The 22350-nt window shown below is 36.3% G+C and overlaps 1 protein-coding gene across 1 annotated transcript in view; it reads right to left on the reverse strand.

The window, feature by feature from the left end:
- The window catches only part of ADGRV1 (adhesion G protein-coupled receptor V1), a 214350-nt gene that overhangs the window by 14517 nt on the left and 177483 nt on the right, over positions 1-22350 (reverse strand). Inside the window, exons 62-63 of the mRNA XM_072413958.1 lie at positions 3399-3556; positions 500-621 (exon numbers count right to left, since the gene is read on the reverse strand). Of these exons, the coding sequence (XP_072270059.1) occupies positions 500-621; positions 3399-3556 (280 nt within the window). The remainder of the gene's footprint in view (positions 1-499; positions 622-3398; positions 3557-22350) is intronic.

Below are 22350 nucleotides of genomic sequence, written 5' to 3' on the forward strand. Positions count from 1 at the left end.
AAACTGTGCTGTTTTCATAATACAGTCTTTGGTTTAAATATCAGAAATCAACATTTCTGGAAGTGTTCCATAACCGCATCACCCTCTGCATGCTGTGGCTCCTTCCACCAGCACCTAAATCAGTATAGAGTGCTGTAGTGACGTAGGGGGCAGCAGAAGGAAGAACTAAAAGCAGTTGAGTTCAGCTCTAATGCCCATCGCAGAGGTAAGTACTTGTATATGTATCACAGTGTGCCCTGCCCTAGATATAAAGACTCCATATCTCATAAGTATCATGTCTGTGCATAAGCTGCTCATTTATTTATTGTTCCAATCACCCTATGAGAGTCCTATGGTAATTACAGACTTGGCAGTGGTATTGTCAATAGAATGTAGTACTGGATTTGGAAATGTGGTATGTTAAAAATTTACTTATTACTTTTTGTATTCTCAAGGGTCAGCCACAGGGAGACTACTATAATTACACCACAATTAATAATTTCTTTGATTGAATTCTTACCTGAAGGCTGTTGAAAATGATGAAGAGAACCAGCATCCAAAGGTGTCTGTAGGCCACATGTAACCCACCCCAAAGCCAGGTTACTGATATAAGAGCAAACAAGTACAAGATCAGGGGTATCTCTGCAAAATAAGAACACACATTTACTAGTCTTGTAACACAAAATTCACAAATATATTAAAAATGTAAAATATTCTAGGAATATTACATATGCAAATTTGTTGTACTGTACAATTCCATTCATACCATACATACTGATCCAGCAACACAGATGATAATGAGCTACAGATCTTATTAATGAACATTACAAGCCAGATTTTTCTAAAAATGTTCATGGGATAAGGATATGTAATTATAAGATCATTATTATTGGTTCTTTCATAAATGCTCTGTTAAGAATGTGTGTAATTCTTGATTAGTAAGAGAGATACAGCTTTGCCTGCACAAAAAAAGCCATCTTTATGTTTAGTTTTTTTTTTTTTTTTTTGCTATCTCCTTGTAAATGTTTTAAGAAATAAAGACACCATACCTAGAGACATGAGTGGTTGAATCTTTATAGCACTAAAGCTTACTAGCATGGTATCAATGGGTATAATCCATACGCCATTATATAGTCATAGGCCCTGATTTATTAAAGCTCTCCAAGGCTGGAGAGGATACACTTTCATCAGTGAAGCTGGGTGATCCAGCAAATCTGGAATGCATTTTCTAAAAGTAATTTGCTGTTTGTTTGCAAATGTTTTCAATTGTGGACCAGATTCATTCCAGATTTGCTGGATCACCCAGCTTCACTGATGAAAGTGTATTCTCTCCAGCCTTGGAGAGTTTAATAAATCAGGCCCATAGTGTCAAGTTCAAACACTAGTTATCAGTTCACAGTACATTGGAAATTTCTATAGTGTATGTAAGCAAGACCCACCAACCCTGCTGATATTAGCCAGCATCTATAAATGAGGCATTGATACAACAATTTGAATCCAGTTGGATTATTCATACTCGTTTGACCTGTGCAAATTTTCCTGGCTAACAGATTTCAAGAATCAAGCATTAGTAAAGCTGTGTTATCAAGCTGTAGCGCGTTTGGCGCTTCCTCATCTTAGGAAGCACTATCTTTCGGTAGATGCTACATAGCAGCATCTCCCACTGGCAGCTGTATAGGGATTGAATAGGGGTTGCAGTGAGTGGTACAAATAGCACTCACTGCCACCAGCTGTGAAACCTGAAGAGGCTGGTTCCTTAAGAACTAGAGCCGTGGTGCTTGAGTGTTTGAGTGAGTGTGGCTCTGAACCTGTCTTAGCCCTCACCATCCCTAGGAGCAATCTCCACGGTTGCTAAACATGCATCTTTGACCAATAACTGTGCTCTTATGAAACATTTGTGTGTATGAACCCGATACTATAAAATAATTTACCAAGTGTGAAAACTTATTTCTGAGCTATAAAGAATGTGGCAAGATAAGCAAACAACCAGCTTGTAGAAATGTAAAAGAATGATAAACATGACATTCATAGCAAGGTTTTTTCTATACTTTTTAAACAGACTGCAAGTAAATAGTAAATTTCAGTTCTGTGAGCTGAATATGAACATGTTATTATTAGACTGTTCAGCTGTCTGTCTTCCATTCTTTAAATATTTCTGATCAGGAAGAGCTTAGCAACTCAGCAATAATCCTCAGCAAGTGTGGGCTGGACATTTAAGAATGTAGTCAACAAACTAAAGCATCTATTGCTTAGAAAAGTAATGCTGATCATATTAAGCCAGACATAAATGATAAGATTGTATAATAAAAATAAACAGTACCAAGACTCTTCCTTGTATACCTCAGCTATATACTGTATTTATTAAATCTTGCAGGTGATGTACTTTATGGGTAATGCTTAGACAACATAGCCTTAACAGAGCATTTGTGTAAAGTGTTGTATTTTTAATTCAGAAAATATTAGTCAAGAGCTGCCATTTCTGCTTTGAATATGCAATAAGCAACAAAATATAGCTATAATTATTAAATAAAATAAATAAATAAATATTTCAGTGATCTGACCCCAGTAACTATTAAGCACTACCTGAAGAGTATAGAGTAGTATCAATTATATAGAATAGCAGGTACCTTCATGTGTCTTTATGTCAGGCTAGATTTCATACCAAGCACCTTACTGATCATCCCATGGTGCAATGGTATACGAATACTGGTGGTCACCAGTTTTGGTTGAGAGCCAGTCCCCACCCCTCCCATATCCCGCTACACACTTGCCAATAAAAAGCTGTATGTAGCAGGATGAGGTGATATTAGATTTTAAATCAGGATAGTTGTGCAAATATTCTATTCCAAAAGTAAATGCTAAACTGGTCAGTTTTATGGTAAACTGTTAGCTACCTATGGCAGCATCAAAGAAAATCAAAGTTGGGTGGGTATGGGTTGACTTTGAACAATTTAGACAGACGTGAAATACCTAGGTCATTATGAATGAAAGTGTGTCTGCTCTTAAGTCAACATGATTTGACTACTGAAACATCTTATGGGTCTTATAAAAATGTTTGTGAATTCCAAAACTCCCATCCCTCTATATTTGGAGAAACATCAAAGCAACCCTAAATGTAACCTATTCAACTTATCCTTACTACCCCCCATCTTACTCCTTCCCCTCCTCCAATGTTCACTAACAGTTATTTATTTCCTTTCTACCTTTTACAAACAAGCTGATGTTGTTCTGAGTTCTAAAAGAACAATCTATGTGCCTTAGTACAGGAACACTAATATAATGCATTCTTATGGTTTGTAATGTGTACTTTGTATTTGGCTTTTAAAACAAATACATTAAATGAGAACAAATAATTTATCTTGTTTACTATATTATTATGAAGGACAAAAATGAGCACGTTTATTCTCACAATACTGTACCTGTAGCATTGGGCCTTCCCCTGAACACATCATCATATGCTTTCCATTGTTGGGTGACTTGATATGCATGAATGAAAACTACGAGCACTACCACAAGACAAATCAATGGTACAAGTGCTGCAGTAAAAAGAGCTGCATAGATATTTGGAATGAAACACCTGGAAAAAATATAATACGAATACAAGTCATTATATCAAAAAAATAGTTTGACAAGATAGTTATGTTATATGGGACATATTAGGATATCGAAGATCTCATAAGGTGGGGGGATAGGCCACAATAACTTAGTGAAGGCAGATATAGCATTTATTTCAAAAGACACCATTTATTTAGTACTAATTTCCTAAGTCTGCAGTACATGTGCTGATATGGTCTTTCCCAAAATTTGGAAACCAAATACTTTAATAAAACTATAAAGACACATCACTCCACTTTCTGAGATGAGAAAATAAAACAACGTACAGTACAAAATGTGTAAGCAAAGGAAACTTCGCTTGTTACACCTCCAGTTATGTATATCACAAAAAGCCATTTTTTGAATTTGGACTTTTAAAAGAGTAGATTGAACAATGTAGAGGTTGGATAAAAGGTTAGGTGCAGTAAACGCTTCTGATAGAAACATAATACAATTTTATTGAAATGTATATTTTTAACCAAAGGAGGTAAATCCTCATGGGAAACCAGGATAGATGGATTTGGTTTTAAAAAAAGGACAATTGCTCCAAATCATAGACAGCTGGGGGGTGACTATACAGACAGAGTATACACAGAACTGGTTATTTAATAAAAGAATTTAGATGACAATGAAAATGCTGCAGCACCCAATGCAGCTTTAGTCAGTACGTTCACAGTCAGCACTTCTGCACTACAGCAAACTATTACAGACTCTGTTATAATAAAAGCCCAGTGTACATGTGATCTCTGGAGGTTCATGTGAAGATTTATAAATGCTAAAAGTTTTGGTGCATGCCCTTGGGATAAATGACCATCCAAGGGCCTCTTTAGGACCAATTTTGCAATCATAAAAACTTAACAAAGGCAGACTTGGCATTTTATGTACAATACAACATACAAATGGAAAAATTAATCATAACAAAGATTTATATATAATACCAAATGGGCAGAATAGTGAACAGCAAGAATCCTTAGCAGAGTAAGAAGCCAATGAGAGATGCATGTAACTTTGGCAAATGCCTTGCTCATACACACAATCCTGTTACTTTCAAAAATGTTAGTGGAACAAATGCAAAAAAACCAAACAATATACTAAAAATAAATACTCAACATTCAATTCAACTTTCAAATAAATAGGGAACATGCTTCCCATAAATTCTGTCCTACAGACTGTCAGTGGAAAACAAGAATTGCTTCATATTCCCACAACCTCACATCTGCATATCCTCATTTTCCCATTATTGCATTAATATTTTTCTGCTTATTATGAATTTTCTGAGCAGGTAAATGATGTGTTATTAATGGCATGTACCAGCACAGTTTTGTTATGGCTGGGCATGATTGAATGTTTTACAAACTGGAAATACCAGATCTTATTAAGTTTTTGTTCTCTCACATGAGGGTCATCCAAAGTTCTCACAAGCTTCTATAATAAAAATATAAAACAGACAGATGGACATAAAGCACAGTGGAAAAATCCAGTTTTAAAGGTTCTCTACAATCATGACTGAATGACTAGTATGGATAGGATATACTTTTTCCCTACCATCTATAAAACCACCTGCCTAGGATGCCATATCTTGCTCATCCATTGAATACAGGCCTTTAAAACAAATCTAAAGCCATACCAGCAAAGTTATTTTTCTGGTCCTTATTCACGTTGTGAAATGTACTAATTGTATTGTACACCCATTAGGCCTGATTTTTTTTAAAGCTCTCCAAGACTGGAGAGGAGAAACTACTGTGAGGGAATCTGGGTGATCCAGCAAACCTGAAATGGATCTGGTCTAGGATTGAAAACATTTGCAAACTAATAGCAAATGATTTACAGGATTAAACAGTTTTCCCCATGACAGTCTATCTTCTCCGGTCCCGAAGAGCTTTAATAAATCTGATCCATTGTAATATTTGCTTTTTAATATTTTGCATTTGAAAAACAGATGTAGTATTGATAACACATGTAGGGCAGCCCGCATGCATGTGCAAGAGCACCTCCGAATTAAGAGGATTTACATTTTTATTCACCCCATTTACACAGCTCACCCCACAGCACAGTCCTGATTGGCAGTACAGGGGAACTGATCTTTCTCTTCTACAGTTTTATTTTTAAACTTCCTCCCTTCCTTTTAATTAGACATTAAAATAAGAAGTAGCACATTAATGCTCTCTTCTGCCATGAGCATGCTCCTTGCTCCCAAATACTTACATTGCTTTCATTAAAAAAAATCTTATTTTTGTAATAATTATTTCGTAAATATAATAATTTTTATTATATTTTGTGCTCAGCAGCGCATAGGCACTAAAGTCTGAGCAAATACTTTTCAATGGTTTCTAATTACCTAAAGAAAGGCCTAGTTGACGTAATGGGGTGTAGTAGATAACTCACACTTACCTCTCTGCTGTTTTGGCTAGAAATACAGCTGTCAGCTGGCCCTACATTACCACCACCTCACCTGTATAGTTCCTTTGCCTCATGTGATTTGCAGTGTGATTTGATTTGCAGCTGTCTTTCTGAATGTAGCTGGGACAAGTGTACAATACCCATTACACAAAACTCCAACTCAAACCTTTATTTGCAAAATAGTGGAGTGCTTCTTTTTTCCATTTTATTAGTTGGAAAACAGTTAATATTCAAAGTATCTGAACATACTCTGTCTATGCCCATTCCACCACTGCTTTATCAATATACAAAATATACACCTTGTTGTTGTACACCCTGGTTGTTGTATTGTCACCAGGGACTGGGGTGAACAAGGTTCTGTTACATCTCCATGAACACAAGTTGCCTATTTGTACAAAGAATGCCTTCTATGACTATATGTTTCCTAATCATAGATATCGTATTGTTGGGTTCACATTTCCTATTTTGTTTACTAGTTTACAATTTTATTTTCAGTTATCATTTGTTTTTCTGCTATTGCCACTGACTTTATATGCTTAATCATTATGAAAAACATCAGCCTGTTTTAAGCTTATTAAGACTGGTTCTGTAGATTTTGATTATTTCCTTGCTCTCTTTGTTGCTTCCCATGATTGGTTGATTAGTTCAAATCAATCCTAAATCTGTTTAACTGTCAAATGTATGAAGCAAAAACTGCAACAATTTAACATTATAATTTTATATTGTTTTTCCATATTTTTATGTTTTATCATTTGTTACATTTAATTCTTGTAACATTTAATTGACTTTCAGCATATGTGTTTGTGCTGCAGCATGTTGTGTTTACCTGGAATGACTCTAGATTGGCACACAGGCAGCTAGTGTCTAAACATGCAGTGAAAGAAATCTCCTTCTTCCCTAACCCTGGATTCCACCCAGCTGGCACCTTCTGCTTTATAAAACCAACACCGAATAAAGGCCCTTAAATTATATAATCAATAGAGGGAAAAAAACAGCAGGTTACACAACATATAATAATACAGGTACATTCTACTGATGGAGATGTAGTAATAAAATAATAAAGTAGGGCACCTGTAAAATTCATTGTTTTGCATGATTCTACATAAAATAAGTGATATAAGCAACCATACCCTTTTATAAAAACTCAAAATTGCATGATTCTCATGATACACCTAGTTACACATTACCAGCATCTTCAGATATGTTAAAGAAAAATACAGTCAGGCTTTTAACTATGTAAACCTATGTTGTACATATGTGATTCATGCACACATTGGTACAATATCCAGCTCCATGGCCAGTACTATTCCTGCTTCTTGTCTTATATCACACCGCCTTAGAAGTTTTTGGTGCAGAACTAATCCTACCCTAATAATATCCTAACAATACCCTATCCTAAAACATCTTTCACCAGGTTTCCCTGTAATCCTCCCTATTACCCTAATACTTGTCTTCACTTCACACAGTTATCTGCTCCAAGGTGCAGATCCATGAACGACAGAAGATGAACGACCACAATGAAAGTGAAGGGAGGAGAGCACAGCAGGATGCTGCTCACTCATTCTCCCCTCTTTCTATAGAGCAAAATGGCGCTGTGTGTACAGTGCTCGTTCATTCATCTTTTGGTCTTTTGTCCTTGGAAACGATCATGAAAGATCATTTCCAATGACAAAATTCGAAAGTGTGTACATAGCCGTAGTACGTAAATTCGAACCTGTCTGTCTGTCCCAGACTTGCCTTTGACAGTTTTAGTATTTGCAGGATCTTAAACTGACCTAGTAAAATTATATATTTTAATTACCCAGTTTTTATTTGCAAAACACATTATTTTTTTATATTTTTACCCAAGTCATCCTGCTTTGTTGGTATCTTCAGGACATCACAACTCTTAGCTGTATAATATGTGGCACATTTGAGATGGAGCCTTAAATTTTATGGGGGAATTCTCTATTATAATAAATGTTTTAATCTGTATTAGGTATGAGCGAGAATGCTTCTCACAATCCCTCGGAAATTTCCCCGATTTTCGGATGGGTGGGCGAAATTTTGGCGAACCGATTTCGCGAATTCCATTGAAATCCAGGGTGCAGGTTCCCACACTCCCTGGGTTGATAAGTACAGCTGATTGGAGGAACGCGAGTGCTTCCAATCAGCTGTGACTCCAGATGAACTCTCAATGGAGTTTCTCCATTGAGAGTTCATCTGAGTTCGGTGAGAACACGACCTCGTCGCGAATCACAAGACCGTTCTCATTTACATGTTCTGTAAGCGAGAAAGGCCCGATTTGCTGCGAGATCGAAATTAAAAAATTAGCTTGCTCATCCCTAATCTGTATTAGGGTTGTTTTTATGGGTGTAATTAATAGTTTAATTACTTAATAGTTGTTTTTAAGGGTGTAATTAATAGTTCAATTACTTAATAGTTTAATTATTAAATTACATTTTGTGTTTGTGCTTCTTTTGTATATATTTTTCAATGCATTGCTAATATTTTGGTTTTTATCTGGTGGTGTGGACAGATTTTGGTTTAAGTTTCCCTACTATCCGATGCACCTGGAGGCACTGGAAAAATTCTTTAGTAATGTAGGATTTGCAATAAACACAATATTTCACAATATGCATAAAAACAGACCCAGGAGAATTGTAAAATTGGTGTTTTCCGTGGTGCATATTAACAGGTGACTACTCTGTGTATATGGGAAATCACGCCGTAGATCCTCTTCAACCCTGCAAAAACTACAGAAGCTCCTTTTGGATGTTGCCACCTATAGACCTGCACAGTTATTGTGGTGGTATAAAAATCAATTACATCAACCAACAAAAATCAAAATATAAAACTAAACTCACTTCTCCTTCCATCGCTGGAATTGACATCTTAAACCCATCTTTTTCCAGGTTTAGGTCTTCAGCTATCCTGATTGGCCAAGCCAGAAAGATGTAACCCCCACACCTGCGCATGTGTTATGCGGGACCTCAGCTGTGCATGCACAGGTCAAGGTCCATTCAACAAAACATTGGAAACAGGCAAGTTAGATTATTTTATTGTAGGAGAGGCATAGAATGTCCCTCTTGCAATAAAATAAACCTCCCCCATTCCAAGTGGCCTTCCTTTATTCATTTTTCCAGGAATGTCCTGCCAATTTTAGGGAGCCCACCGCAAGCAACAACATCATTGTTAATGATAGACCAAGACTTCACAAACTGTATGTTGGGGTTTACATCCTAAAATATGCCAAATATACTGAATACTGTATACAACAGACTATTTGTAATGTTTTTTAATGTTACTAAGGTACCATAAAACTTAATAAAGTTTGTTGTTTCAACATATACAGTTGGACTATTAATTCTTGGCAAGCTGCACATATGTGTGTGCCTAAGACAAAATCAACATTTTAAAGACATTGCTGATGAGGCTTGTATTAAATTCTGTGCCAAAGAATAAATCATCCTTGTTGTTCACCTATTGTGAAAGATTAAAAACGTGTTCTTTACTAAGAAATAAGGCGTGACTGTAAGAAAAACAGTGAATGCATTGTTCTGAGCCAAATATCTGTCAATAACACTATTATGATGGCTGAATAATGTTTTCCTATATAAAAAACTACAAAATGACCAATCAACTTATAAGTAAAGGACGTCTTTCTCATTCTTTTAAATCTTCTAACAAAACTTCTCTAAAATGTATCCTTTCTTCATTGTAATCAGGTAAGGGAAGGCATCTTCTATGCATGTGAGTATACTTTGATCTGTAAGTGGAGGTCACTTCACCGGTTGAACACAGTTTTACCGATATCAAGATCCTAACGGCCAGCCAGGGAGACAGCTTGTACCCTGGATAAAGCAGCAAGTTGCAAATAATGAACTGAAAGAACTTTATAATTCTATTTATTTGCTGATATCAGCTCCATTTTTTGCACCAGTGTTCATAAATAAAAAAACATTTTGGGCTTTTTTTTAATATTATTTATGAGTGTAGCATGAAAAGGCTTTTGTGATTCTTGTTGGAAAGCATGGTAATTGATAAACCCACCCCTGATAAATATACCACCAGAAGTTTTTTGCCTCTACAGCAGCCCATCAGGAAAATGTGCAGACTTGTAGGGAAGAAGGAAAATGTGAATTAATAGATTATTTGACATCTCATTTACACAGTTTGCCATGACCCAACAATGAAAGCTATTGGCTGTTATAGCAGAACTGAAGGTCATGCTTTGTGTGTCTGAGAAGTTCTGGGTTGTCCCAGATTAAATATTCAACTTTTTCATAAGGGAGGACCCTTGTCTTTTATTCTGCCCCTGTCTTTTAACCTATGTCAATGAAGGCTTTTAGAAGTGTGGAAACTATTGCTGACTTCATTTAAATCAGAATTAAACAGATTTGTAACTTTCCACCTCCTGCTCATCTGACTGGGAGTTGCTTAAGTGGGGAAGTACGAGATAGCTCAGCTTCCCTAAAAAAGTTTTTTTTAATGTTTTTCTAGAAAATACAATTGTTTTGTTCTTATGTCTAAATTCCCTAAAAAGAATTGGGAATTTCAGGATGAATTTAGATTTTTTTAGGTTATGTGTGGTATTCACTAACCTATTTAATCTTATTTTAGTTTGTAGCTTTTATTTATTTAAGAAAATGCAAATATTTAGTTGTCCATGCAAAGGTAAATTAGTGTGGCAGAGGAGCCTGATAACACAGCATTAATCACATCTGTGGCTAATGAATACCTGTCATAGGATGGCCAGGATGGAGGATCCAGTCATATATACGATGGTCACATTATCTACACATTATTTTACCTTAAGGTGCTACATCTGGATCTTTATTGTTGAAAATAGAGTAATTCACAAGGTTCTTAATGGTTTAATTTTTAGTGGACTATTAGCACTATGTTGTCTTGGGGAAGAGACCCTGCGTGGCCCTGAAACATTGTTGTGTTGTGCACTGTTGTGGCAGTGCTTTCACAATAAAGCTAGAATCCTGTACTTTGGAATGCTGGGGACTGAATAAAATTAATTGATTAGCAGAGCTGCGGGACTCACACTGACAGGAGGAGTACCGCGGCTGCATTCATAAATGCAGCTGTGGGAATCCTCCTGTGCACGATCCCAGGGCACTAGGGGTTAAATGAGGGCAAGCCAGTAAATCATTTATTTACTGCTCTTAAGTCTGCAAAATCAGCCCACCAAAATTTTGCGGATCCATCGGAGGAAGGAAATCCATCGTTTGAGGAAATTTTTGCGAAAATGTCAAAGGCATTCTCGCTCATCCCTACTGGGGACTTCATCTTCTATTTTGATTTTTTTATTGGCAGGGCAGGCCCCCATTTATCCTCTAGTGCCTGGGGATTGCGCACAGGAGGGTTCTGAATGAATGCAGCCGCGGTACTCCTCCTGTAATGATTTCCTCGATCTTCCGATGGGTCCTCGAAATCCGTTCGCCAAAATTTTGCGAACCCATCGGAAGTTTGAGGAAATGTTTGAGGTTAAGAGTTAAACAATAGATAATTTACTTTTTAGAAACCTCTGAACCTTTGTGCCAGTATTATCTATCCATCTATCTATCTATCTATCTATCTATCTATCTATCTATCTATCTATCTATCTATCTGATATATGATGGATATGTTACTGGTCATTTCCAGTAAATCAGTCTCATTTGTTTTAGTAATATATACCACTGTCACTATATAATTAAATCATCTAATTAAATAGTGGCATCTGACATGTAATGATAACATTTGATTCAATAAACAGGATATAGGTATTATTATAATGCTGAAATCATATTAGTCACCAAGCCTGGTGTCACTTGGAAAGTGCATAATCCATGACCTGTAAATTGATGTGTGTTTTCCTACAGAAGTGATACCAGCAAATTATTATATTACTTAAGGGAAATCCCATTTAAAGGGGAACTATAAGGATTCTGGTAAATTTTTGTTCTAATTTACCATTTCTGTTTATGTCTTGTAATCGTTTTAAATGTCATTTCATATAGTTTACAGAGCTTGCTTGGATGTCTAATAAAAAAAACTAGAAGTGCTTTTCTTTAGCTTTTAGCTACTAATTAAAAAAATCAATGGAGGTATATATAAGCTAGCAGGTTGGAAGGAGGCTGTGTCTAATCCAGTTTTACATCTATCATTTAATTTCCTGCTCTTAAGTCTATTCACAACAGCTATTCATTCAGTAAATCAATCAGTCAGAAAACACAGCTTCAAACAATAATATGACACATGATTGATTTAAGAATGAAATACTAAGTTATAATATTTAACCTTTCATAAAAACATGATAAAAAATAAAAAGCTTTTTCCTGAATAAAATAAAAAAAGTAGATAAAAATACTATATATTCCCTAAATACATCTCAGATCTGCTAAGGACCAGATTATGGAAAAAAAACATCACTTATGCTAAACATAGCAATTTTCTCATGTTTTGAAAAATAACATGTGAGCTTCCCTGTTTCTGATGAACTCTAACACTAGAAATAGACAAAAAAAGATATATTTCATGAGCCTCATACATTGAATGTATAAATCATATCACTTCAGAAAATGAATATAATGCCACAAAATCCGACCAATATATATTTATCAGCTGTGCCTGTTACAAGAATTTAAAATACCTATGCCATGGTAGTGTGGTCAGGTTGGTGGTGCAGGCACCATGGAAGTCAAGTCAAGTTGTCATAACCAGGTCATTGGCACTTGACAGAATTTGCCAAAGTTATTAAAAGCCAAGGATACCATAGCCATGCAAATACCAGAATGATGAGGTTACAAAATGAAGATACACATACTCATAGGACCTAGCAACAAATTTCTCCTTAGGGTTTAAGCTGCTTTAGAAATTCTCAGGAGGGACAGGTATGTAGTAATACTAACAGTATTTAATAAAAATTGAGTTTAGACCTCAAAAAACTGTTTGGCTGTATTTAACAGGTAAATATTCATTAACAGGAAATGAGAAACTAAGCGCACAATCATGAATAGTGTCCTTCGCGGCATCTTAACCCTTACTATCCCTAAAACTATGCTATATTATCTGGAGGTCCAAAGCATGACCATCAAATGATCACCAACACATGGATAATGTCTCTCCACCTTGTAGGGAGCTGGTTTAAATTCCTTGGTGGTGCGCCAGAACACCTGCTTTAGGCATAATTATGTAGAGTTATGCAATGTGCCACAGAACATTAACATTGCATAATCCAAGGACTATCTGTATATTTTGGGTAGGAAAGCACAGGACACCCCTTGTGTCTGTGTTGGGACATTTGTGTGTCTGACCTTTGTAAGTCATAACAGTTCTATTTTTTTTTTCTCAAATGTAAAAAAAAAATCCCATTCAAATGGAGTTCTTAGCTGTTACATAACTTTTTCTGTTATATTTCAGTAATTGCAATACATTTACATATATACCATATTTACCCAATACTATATGTCAACTGTGCTTTTTTGAACCGGAAAAAATTCAGACAGTTAGACAGATACCACCAAAAGTCACAGGCTTTACCTGGTTTGTGTTTTTTGTTATAGCCTCGGAGCTAAAGCTTGGGACAAGAAGGTTGATAAGGTCAGAGCTGTGTGGAATCTGTTGTGGAATTAGACCAATGATTCCTAGAACAGCTCTGGATACAGAAAAGGGTTTCTGGGAATCAGCAATGCTTAGAGTACCTGTATTTTGGACTCTTAATCCTAGCTGAATATTTTTATTTCTACAAAGCAAGCCTTTTAACTTACATGCATTTAAGGAAAAGATTTTGACAGTTTTCTTACAATATTTTCCATTAGTAAGATTTTTGTTTTGTCCAAGGTAACATTGTAACCTGTCTGCAATGTCACTGAAAAACATATGTAACTCAAAAGTATAACAATAGGTGTCTGATGTTAAATATTAAAAAAAGATATAAAACATCACTTTTTAAAATACTACATATATATTGACCACAGTTACCCCTGAAATGTATTTAGAAAACAAGCAAACCAAATCAGTTAAAGGTAAAGGTAAACTCTCTCCAGCATGTATGTTTTATTATTGACAATCATCTCAGTAGAGGCTTATAAAAGTGCTGAATATTAGGAAATATCAAAAACAGGGAAATCTGCAAATCTCAACCAGTAAAATGCAAAACAGAGTGACATACACAGCTGTCCAAAGCAGAATTTGGCGTGCATTTGCAAAGTAACCCCGTAGCACTGCAAACTCTTTGCTTTATCTTTGCTCTATGTCATGAACAGAATCATATCTCAACAGTGAAGATGTTTACTAGAGCCTTACAATCAGCCCTGGTGTATGGTGTTAATAAAATGCATGTGGCTTCCCAGACAGTAAACAGGACATGGCCTAAACTGAATTCCGCTGAGAGCAGGTCTTGGAAAGACATCTTATTGGCTGCGGCAGATGCTGCTTAGGCTGTTGCTGGGTGAATGGAAATGGAAATGTTAGAGGTGATCTAAGTGTGTTCTTTCTGAGACTTGTTTACACCCATTGACATTTAACCAGATGCACAAGTTATTGTGCAATTCCCTGTCTCTGTTTACACATCGGATGATATATTGTGCAAAGCAAACATTGTATCACTTTCAGCTGCAGCTTTGTGTGCCAAAGTCGTTTTAATTTTTTGTTTCTATTTTAATCTTGTTTTGTCTTTTTGTGAAGGTCTGGTTTTGTAGCAGGAAAACTCCTGATAAGGAGAATAAGTTTTGCACTTTGCCACAGAAAGGGTTTTCCAATTACAACAGCAATGTGAAAAAAAAATCTGCATTCTGATACTGATGATCAGCTATGGAAGTGACATGGCTCCTGAAACAAAACTGTATTTTATATCTGGAGTTGTAGTACATTAAATGAAGCCCAGGTGCAAAACACATAAGTTTTCTATCCAAAGTAGCCACAACGTAGGTATACAAGCTTGTCTCTTTCCAACCTGCTACAGAAAAAGACTCATTGCTTTGTGGGATTGCAGTGATCTCATTGCCAAGGTCCGACATGCATCTACTGAGTCAGACTTAAAGCTCTGCAATTAGCAACGGTCCTTGCTGACTGGAGAACTAAACTTTAGCAGAGGGAGTATCAGACTTCTGCAAATAGACCACTGTTCCATACAGAAACCAATTGTCCCACTCTGAACCATGCTGGAAAGAAATAGGTCTTTGTATTTAGGCGTTGGCTGGTTTTAATATTATGTACCTAAAATGTATTTAGCAAATCTAAACTAGAATTGTTCTCTGCAGCAGCAGCAAATATTTGCCAGCTACAAACCAGTGAAAAAGATGATTTAAAAAAAAAATGAGATTTAAAGCTGCTACAAAAATTACTGCTACAAAGTTGCTGTGGTGGGATGCCAGCCCTAGAGCCATGTCACCCTAACAATCTTGTTACTACACACACTGCTGTATATAATGCAAAACCTGTAATAGCGTGACACATGCAAGCAGGTGAGTAGTTTCTTTCCCTGCTGTGTCCTCTAAAGTGATCCTGCCAAGTTCTTGCTAGCAACAGGACTTGTCAATTTAATATGGCCCTTAGCCCTACGACCTGAAATTTTACAATGTGCCAAAATCTGATGGGAAAGAGCATGGAGCCTTAAGGAAGACAGTGCAATCTATGGGGATAAGTGATTCACACATGGCACTCAATAGGAAATGATCTACTCCAAGATAAAGATCAAGGCTATTTATACTGAATGTATTTCCCCTTCAATGTAACAACCCAGCTATTATCTATTAATGGTTTTATTCTGGAGAAAAGTACTGTTTCTGAGCAAAATCAGAGCATAATCCGAGTTTTCTCATGTCTGTAATAAATACACTGCCTTGGTTAGAAATATTATGTAACCAATGCTACGCTTTTATTTCCCAGCCTTACTTTGATATTTCTTGATAAGTACTTTTCTTTATCTACAAGACTTTTGTTTCCTTCCTGCAAATGACTCAGCTCTGCTCAACATATTCCTATTTTATTTGGATTTACCGGAATTAACAGCTCCATCGGTCTTCCCAAATTTTAAAATGGACATTCTTAGTCACAAAACGTCTTTGCTTTGGCTGCTGCAATAATTTGTTTTTCCATGTTTGTGCTTTTGTACAGACTAAACCCCCTTTGTCAAAGTTCTGCATTAGCAACACCCATTTTAATGTTCTCCTATTTACACACAGAATTTTAATCTCATTCTTGCTCAGATAACCCATAACCACTTGTTTTACAGTAAGTCTTTGTTCAAATGTTGATTTAAAGTAAACCTGTATTTCTTAAAAAAAAAGTAATAATAAAGTTTTATGGCAGACACTGTAAGATGTCTGCACTCCCTTGCTTGATCTCAAATCCCCCATAATGTGGTAATTCTGTATATAGGGGACATATATGATTACATCCCAACATTCCAAAATTCAGTTTTGTGTATCTGAGTGGCTTTAAACCTGAGCTGAGCTCTGCCAAGTATTGAATGTAGAGTGTGTGGAGCCCCATGCAGATACGAAGCTTTAAAATGACTGTGGAGATTGAGGAGAAAATGAAATCTTAGAACCTTGGAAGTATTAGATCAATAGCCCATTGATGAAATATGTTTAAACTTGTCAATACAGCAGCTGTTGAGCTGGAAATTTACATTCTTGAAGTGCTACCATCACACTACTTTTAGGTGGGTAGAATAGCATTAGAGGGTAACACTATTCTACATATCTGTAGGTGTACAGTGCACATCATTGACAAAGGGGTTGAAGGACAGGAGGACTTCCCTTAGCAAGGTCACTTAAATCTTACTTTGCATATTTTGGTAAACCAGATTCATTATAAGCTATTTTAAAAAGGCTTGAATAAATATATGGAATTCCTTCTGTCCACACACCCTAGAAAGCCTAGAAATTCAAATCTCTACTGAAAGTGTGGATCAGCCATCAAAATTTGTATAACCTCCACATTAAAAGAGATCAGCTAGACTTTTGGTAATGTGAGCAGTATTGGGGGAGCCATGAGTAGCATTTCTTCAAGGGTTTTCTGCTACTAAACAGTACTGTTAATATAACTTTAAAGCCAATGTAAACCCAAAGAGAAGGATGATTTGTGTCATTGTTTATCATAAACAATTTAAATTTTTAAAAGTAAACTTCTCTATTATTTTTTTAACTGTGGCTGCACCTCGTTGCTACTGATCATCTGTAACCACTTTTTAGCCACTTCCTCTTCACATGCATGCACCTAAATTGTGGCTATATGGCATTTTTTAAGACAGGTTTCCTGATGGTGACAAAAGTGGGTCATGCCTGAAAAATATGTGCTGAAATAACCACTAGAAGTCTCCTTTAGGAGCAATTGTGATAGAGAGACCACACTATAGATGTTAGACAATTTGGGCTAATGTTGTAAAAGCTGTTGAAATCTTTATCAGGACAAAATCTGTCTGTAGCTTTGCACAAAGTCTTATTTGTGTAATATATGTATTTACTTTAGGTTTATTGATGCAAATGTTTGTTGGGTATATACTGAGCATTTGTTATTCATAGAAATGAAAAAATACAAGTAAGAGCAGGTTGATAAATTAGATATTTTAGGGCTTTATTAACTATTCAATATTTTGGTATATACACACTTTGGGAATAATATTATAAGTGCAAATATCACTGAGATTTCAGCCTGCTCTACAAGAACTTCAATATGTCTCTACTATATACACTTCTTATAATTCGGTCTGAAACTGAAAATATTGAGTATCCATATTCCGGTATTATCAGACAATATCTTCCTGTCTATTACTAGTCTATATTGAAGACTACATTGCTTAGTCAGGATACTATTAATAGCAGAACTATTCTATGCCCCACTCCATAAATATTTCTTTTGCACCAGGGTTTTCCCTCTTCTATGACCTTACATAACCCCATCATATTAAACCAGCTCTGTCTACCTTATCACACAAGTAATCTCTGGGATCCTTGTAAGCTTCTATGATTTGGATATAAACCTTTTGACCAAGATATATTTAAGAGCTTATTAAATAATGAAATCAGAATTTGCTGAAAGGAGAAGCCAACACTCCCAGTCCAGTATGCTAGTTTACATTTTTCCACTAAACTGGCATAGTCTTATTTCTGCAACTCATACTTTGCTATTTATAGAATTTTTAAAATGCAGGCAAACAGAACTTTTCTTATGTCAGCCAGACTTCACAGCGACCGGGACTGGTGACAGTTTGTGGTTAGAACACTACCTGCCATTGCTTTCAGTCGTGTTGACAGATTGGAGTGATGTCATTCTCTTAAAATAGCTGCGGTTAGTAGGAGCCTCTGCTGATGAAAGATTTGACTATTTTTAGACCAGTATTTAACTCATTTTTATGAAAGGAGAGTGTTGGACAGAAATGATTTACACACTCCTAGATAAAGTAAGTTGGTTGTGGCATTCTATTTAGTGTTAAAAAGGTAATGGTCACCATGAAAAGATTGTTTGAATATGTAGCTGTTTACTAAAGCTATGTGTGTAGAGACGCTGGATTTTTGTTGCTCTAGAGCAGTGGTGCCCAACCTTTATTAATTTGGGGGGCGCTGTTGACATCGAGATAAAACTTGCGGGCCACAATGCAAACTAACATTAAAAATGTATGTTTAAAACCAGAACATTTTTTAATTTAAAATGCAAATAAATTGAAATGTTTCTAGTTACCATAACATTCATGCACCAAAGAAAGGAAATGACAAATCAAGAATTTCTGCACTCACTATTTGATGCTCATTTTAATAATAAAAGATACAAAACTAAAGCTATCATACAGTGCTGGCCGGTGATATATTGCTCCCTGCTCACTATTTCCGTACCACAGAGCAGAAACTACACCATACAATGCGTCCTGTCAGTTATACCAGGCGGGGCAGGGAGTGGTTCTGAGTGCTGCCCCTAGGCAGGGTTCATGGCATGAGGAAGGGTGTAACTGCACCACATCCTCACCGCCAATCTGAATGTAGCTTGAAGTTTTGTGAATGAGCAAGTATGTATTTGGGGCACTACAGCACAGAGTGAATTGACAGTACCTTAATGCTTGTTGCCACAGAAGTGGCTCCCTAACATGCAAACTCAATTAGGGGGCCCTGGTCTTGAAATAGCCCCCCCCCCCCCCCCCGATTTGGAAATATCCCAGCTTGTTATTATGGTTTTATGCATGTAACCCTGTATCTGGCAACTTGTTATGTTTAGGGTACTGAAATTTGGTTTAGTAGCAGTGTCCCCAGTGTACCCTGAAAATATCACTATGACACTTAGTGTAGGAGATATGAAGGTTTATAGATGGGGATAATGACAGCAGCATAGACAAAGACACAGCTCTCATGCTGCTGCTGGGATTGTCTCACAGTACAAGGTGGGTGGGGAGCAGACATAGCTGATTGCCAGGTCTATAGTACACAGCATGATCTGATAGAAGAACATAGAAGATGGGCGGCAATCAGCTATGTCTGCTCCCCACCCACCTTGTCCGTGCCCCATCCCCTGCAAGAAAAGGAGCAGGGAGCCGTAGGTTGGGCATTCTTGCCCTAGACAAATGTTTATGATCATCTCAGGTGAAAATCTAGCATCCTTAAAGCTGCCCACTGATGTTGCTGAGTGATAAAACCTGCTGGATCACTGAACGCTGGTCACCAACAACTAGTGACTAGTGGTGTTTTTTTGTAGAAATGGACGCAACAGGACACCTCCCACTTGTCTTCTCCCTCCCTTTTTATGAAACAAAGCTCTGTCTGTACTGTGGGCAATAATTCCCGCTGTCACTGGAGGCAAAAACTATTAAACTAAAAGTTCCAAGTGACAGTGATCCAGTGTAGAATCCTAGTGTATGGGGCTTAACTGTAGCAGTTCACCATATCTGCCATGTCTTGATAAAATAATCAGTCCATCTATCTAAATAAATAAATCAGACAGGATTAATAAATTTAGATTATTAAGATTATTAAGATTATACCTGCCTGAACTGTGCTATACTATTTTACCCATGGCTTACATATCACAGTCACATAGACATACAAAGACAGAAAGGTGTAATACATACAAACATGCAAAAAGTAAGTACACCCTATAGATTTGTTGACTTTTCGCATTTGAACAGGCAGACATTAGAAATGTTGAATAAGGTCAATCTATTAGAACAAAATGCTAACACATTCATTTTCATTCGCTATATTACCAAAAATGCAGATTTGTCACATGAAAAAATTAAGTTGCCCTCTACATTTACCACACCCAGTTGAACTCATGGGCCCTGGTTTACTAAAGCTCTCCAAGGCTTGAGAGAATACACTCACAAACATGAAGCTGGGCGACCTAAAAAACATTGAAAGGATTTTTTAAAAATCATTTGCTATTAGCCAGCAAAGGTTTTGAATCCTGGACCAAATCCATTCCAGGTTTGCTGGATCACCCAGCTTCACTGATGAAAGTGTATTCTCTCCAGCCTTGGAGAGCTTTAATAAATCAGGGCCATAATATTTAAATGAAGTGTTCCAGATTAGAACCTTCTTTTTTTTATTTACTACTTAGGTAACTAGTATTTGACATGTGTTGTTATATGATGCCTAAAAAGCCCTATAGTTGTGGTTGTCCAAGAGTCTGGAAAGAAATTTTGTTCTTTGAAATCATTTTAGGTATAATCATTACCAAGTGATATAGATTTCAAACAAATGCTAATTTGTTTAGAACTTGGCTAGCCCACCACATTCAGACCAAGATCTGACTGTCTAATGCTAAAAGAAGTCTCCATAAACCCCACAATTTAATTGCATTACCTGCATGTAACTTTTGGTATAAAAATACATGCAATTACAAAAAGAAATGGATTGCCCTAGTTTTACTGCCATGGAAGGTGTCAGGAAAAGTACTTTTCTGTCCAAAAAGAACATAAGTGAATGACTACAGTTGAACATATAAGCATTAGGCTTTTTGAAAAAATGTGCGGAGGACTGATAAATCAAAGATAAATTTGTTTGACAGTAATAGTAGTCATGTATGGTATAAACTAAAGACAGCATTCCAGACGAAGTGCCTCATACCAACTCTGTACTCATTTTAACATGACTGTTCATGGGGATTAAATGAAAGTTTTATAACTGCGTTTCAAACATAGTATCAGGGCTGTTGACATTCATTTTTCTTTTGCACTCTCTTTTGTGCTGTACAATGTCTTTGGGCGGATATAAGGTATATGTCACCCTTACTCCACTCTATCCAGAAAAGCTTTGTGTAGGAGTAAAAGCAGGCTAGGAAGGCTGGAAGGGTACAACAGAACCACACAGCAAAAAAAACAGAAGGTGGTAAATGTTCTGGCTCAGATGTAAAATTTGACAAATATTCAATGGCTTAATGTGAAGATGAAAATGTCTCCTGTAGGTGAGGGGGGTCTGCTAATATCAATTTTCATAAAATTCTCATTTGATTTGACTTTAATGAATGCTGTCAGAAGATGGGTTATTAGATATACTTTTAATTTCAATTTATTCCATGGCACAAATCCTTTCTCTGGTGATATTAAAACTTCATTTCACATTTTGCATTTTCAAAGTTATTGAAATGCAAAACCTGCTTAAAACAAGTCAAATGCAGGCTAAAAGAAAGTCGACTGCAGGTCAAATCTGATCTAATGTCAACCTGATATAGAGGTAATTTTTAAATATGGAACCCTTTTGAATTTAAAAGCTTCCTTATCACACTAACAAAAAAAAAAGCTAAACTGCTTGTTATCACTACATCGGCATCTGGTATATACTTCTCATAATTATTCCATGAAGTATATTTTACAATAGCTAATGAAATAGAAAACAACTGAAATTAGAGCTCAGGGAATTAAACACTATTGACTAAGTTGTTGTTTTAGGCAAGTCAACTAAAGTAACTGGTATTCGTTAAAGAATTGCATAAAATGTATAATTTCACTAGCATTCTCCAATGTTATAGGCACATATAGATGATTATTCAGAGGAATTTAAGCATGATTTTAAACACAGTACTTTTATGATATATAAAAGTAAAATGTACTCCCTCTCTACTCACTTTAGTCTGGACAAGTATATTGAAATATTAAGGACATATGTATTCTCACATGCAATGTTTTTTCTTCCAAGTTAAGGGCATAGTGATGGGGGCTATTTGTGCCCCATTAAATGCCTAACTGTATCTGGGAAGGAAGGGAACTTAATCCCTTCTGTGGAGAAGATTTATTGGTATACATGTGCCAGTAAAATCACCAATTTACACCAGCCTGTATTAGTGACTGGGCAAACCCATCTGTAGAGAAGGTCCTAAACACAAGCCTCTGCTGTGTAGGTTCCTGCAGCAGTGTTCTGGCCATTAAGAAGGTTTGAAAATAATAGCTGAGATGGATTCCAAGTCTGTAGCATG

The sequence above is a fragment of the Pyxicephalus adspersus genome, chromosome 6, assembly GCF_032062135.1.
Source record: "Pyxicephalus adspersus chromosome 6, UCB_Pads_2.0, whole genome shotgun sequence".
Taxonomy (NCBI): domain Eukaryota; kingdom Metazoa; phylum Chordata; class Amphibia; order Anura; family Pyxicephalidae; genus Pyxicephalus; species Pyxicephalus adspersus.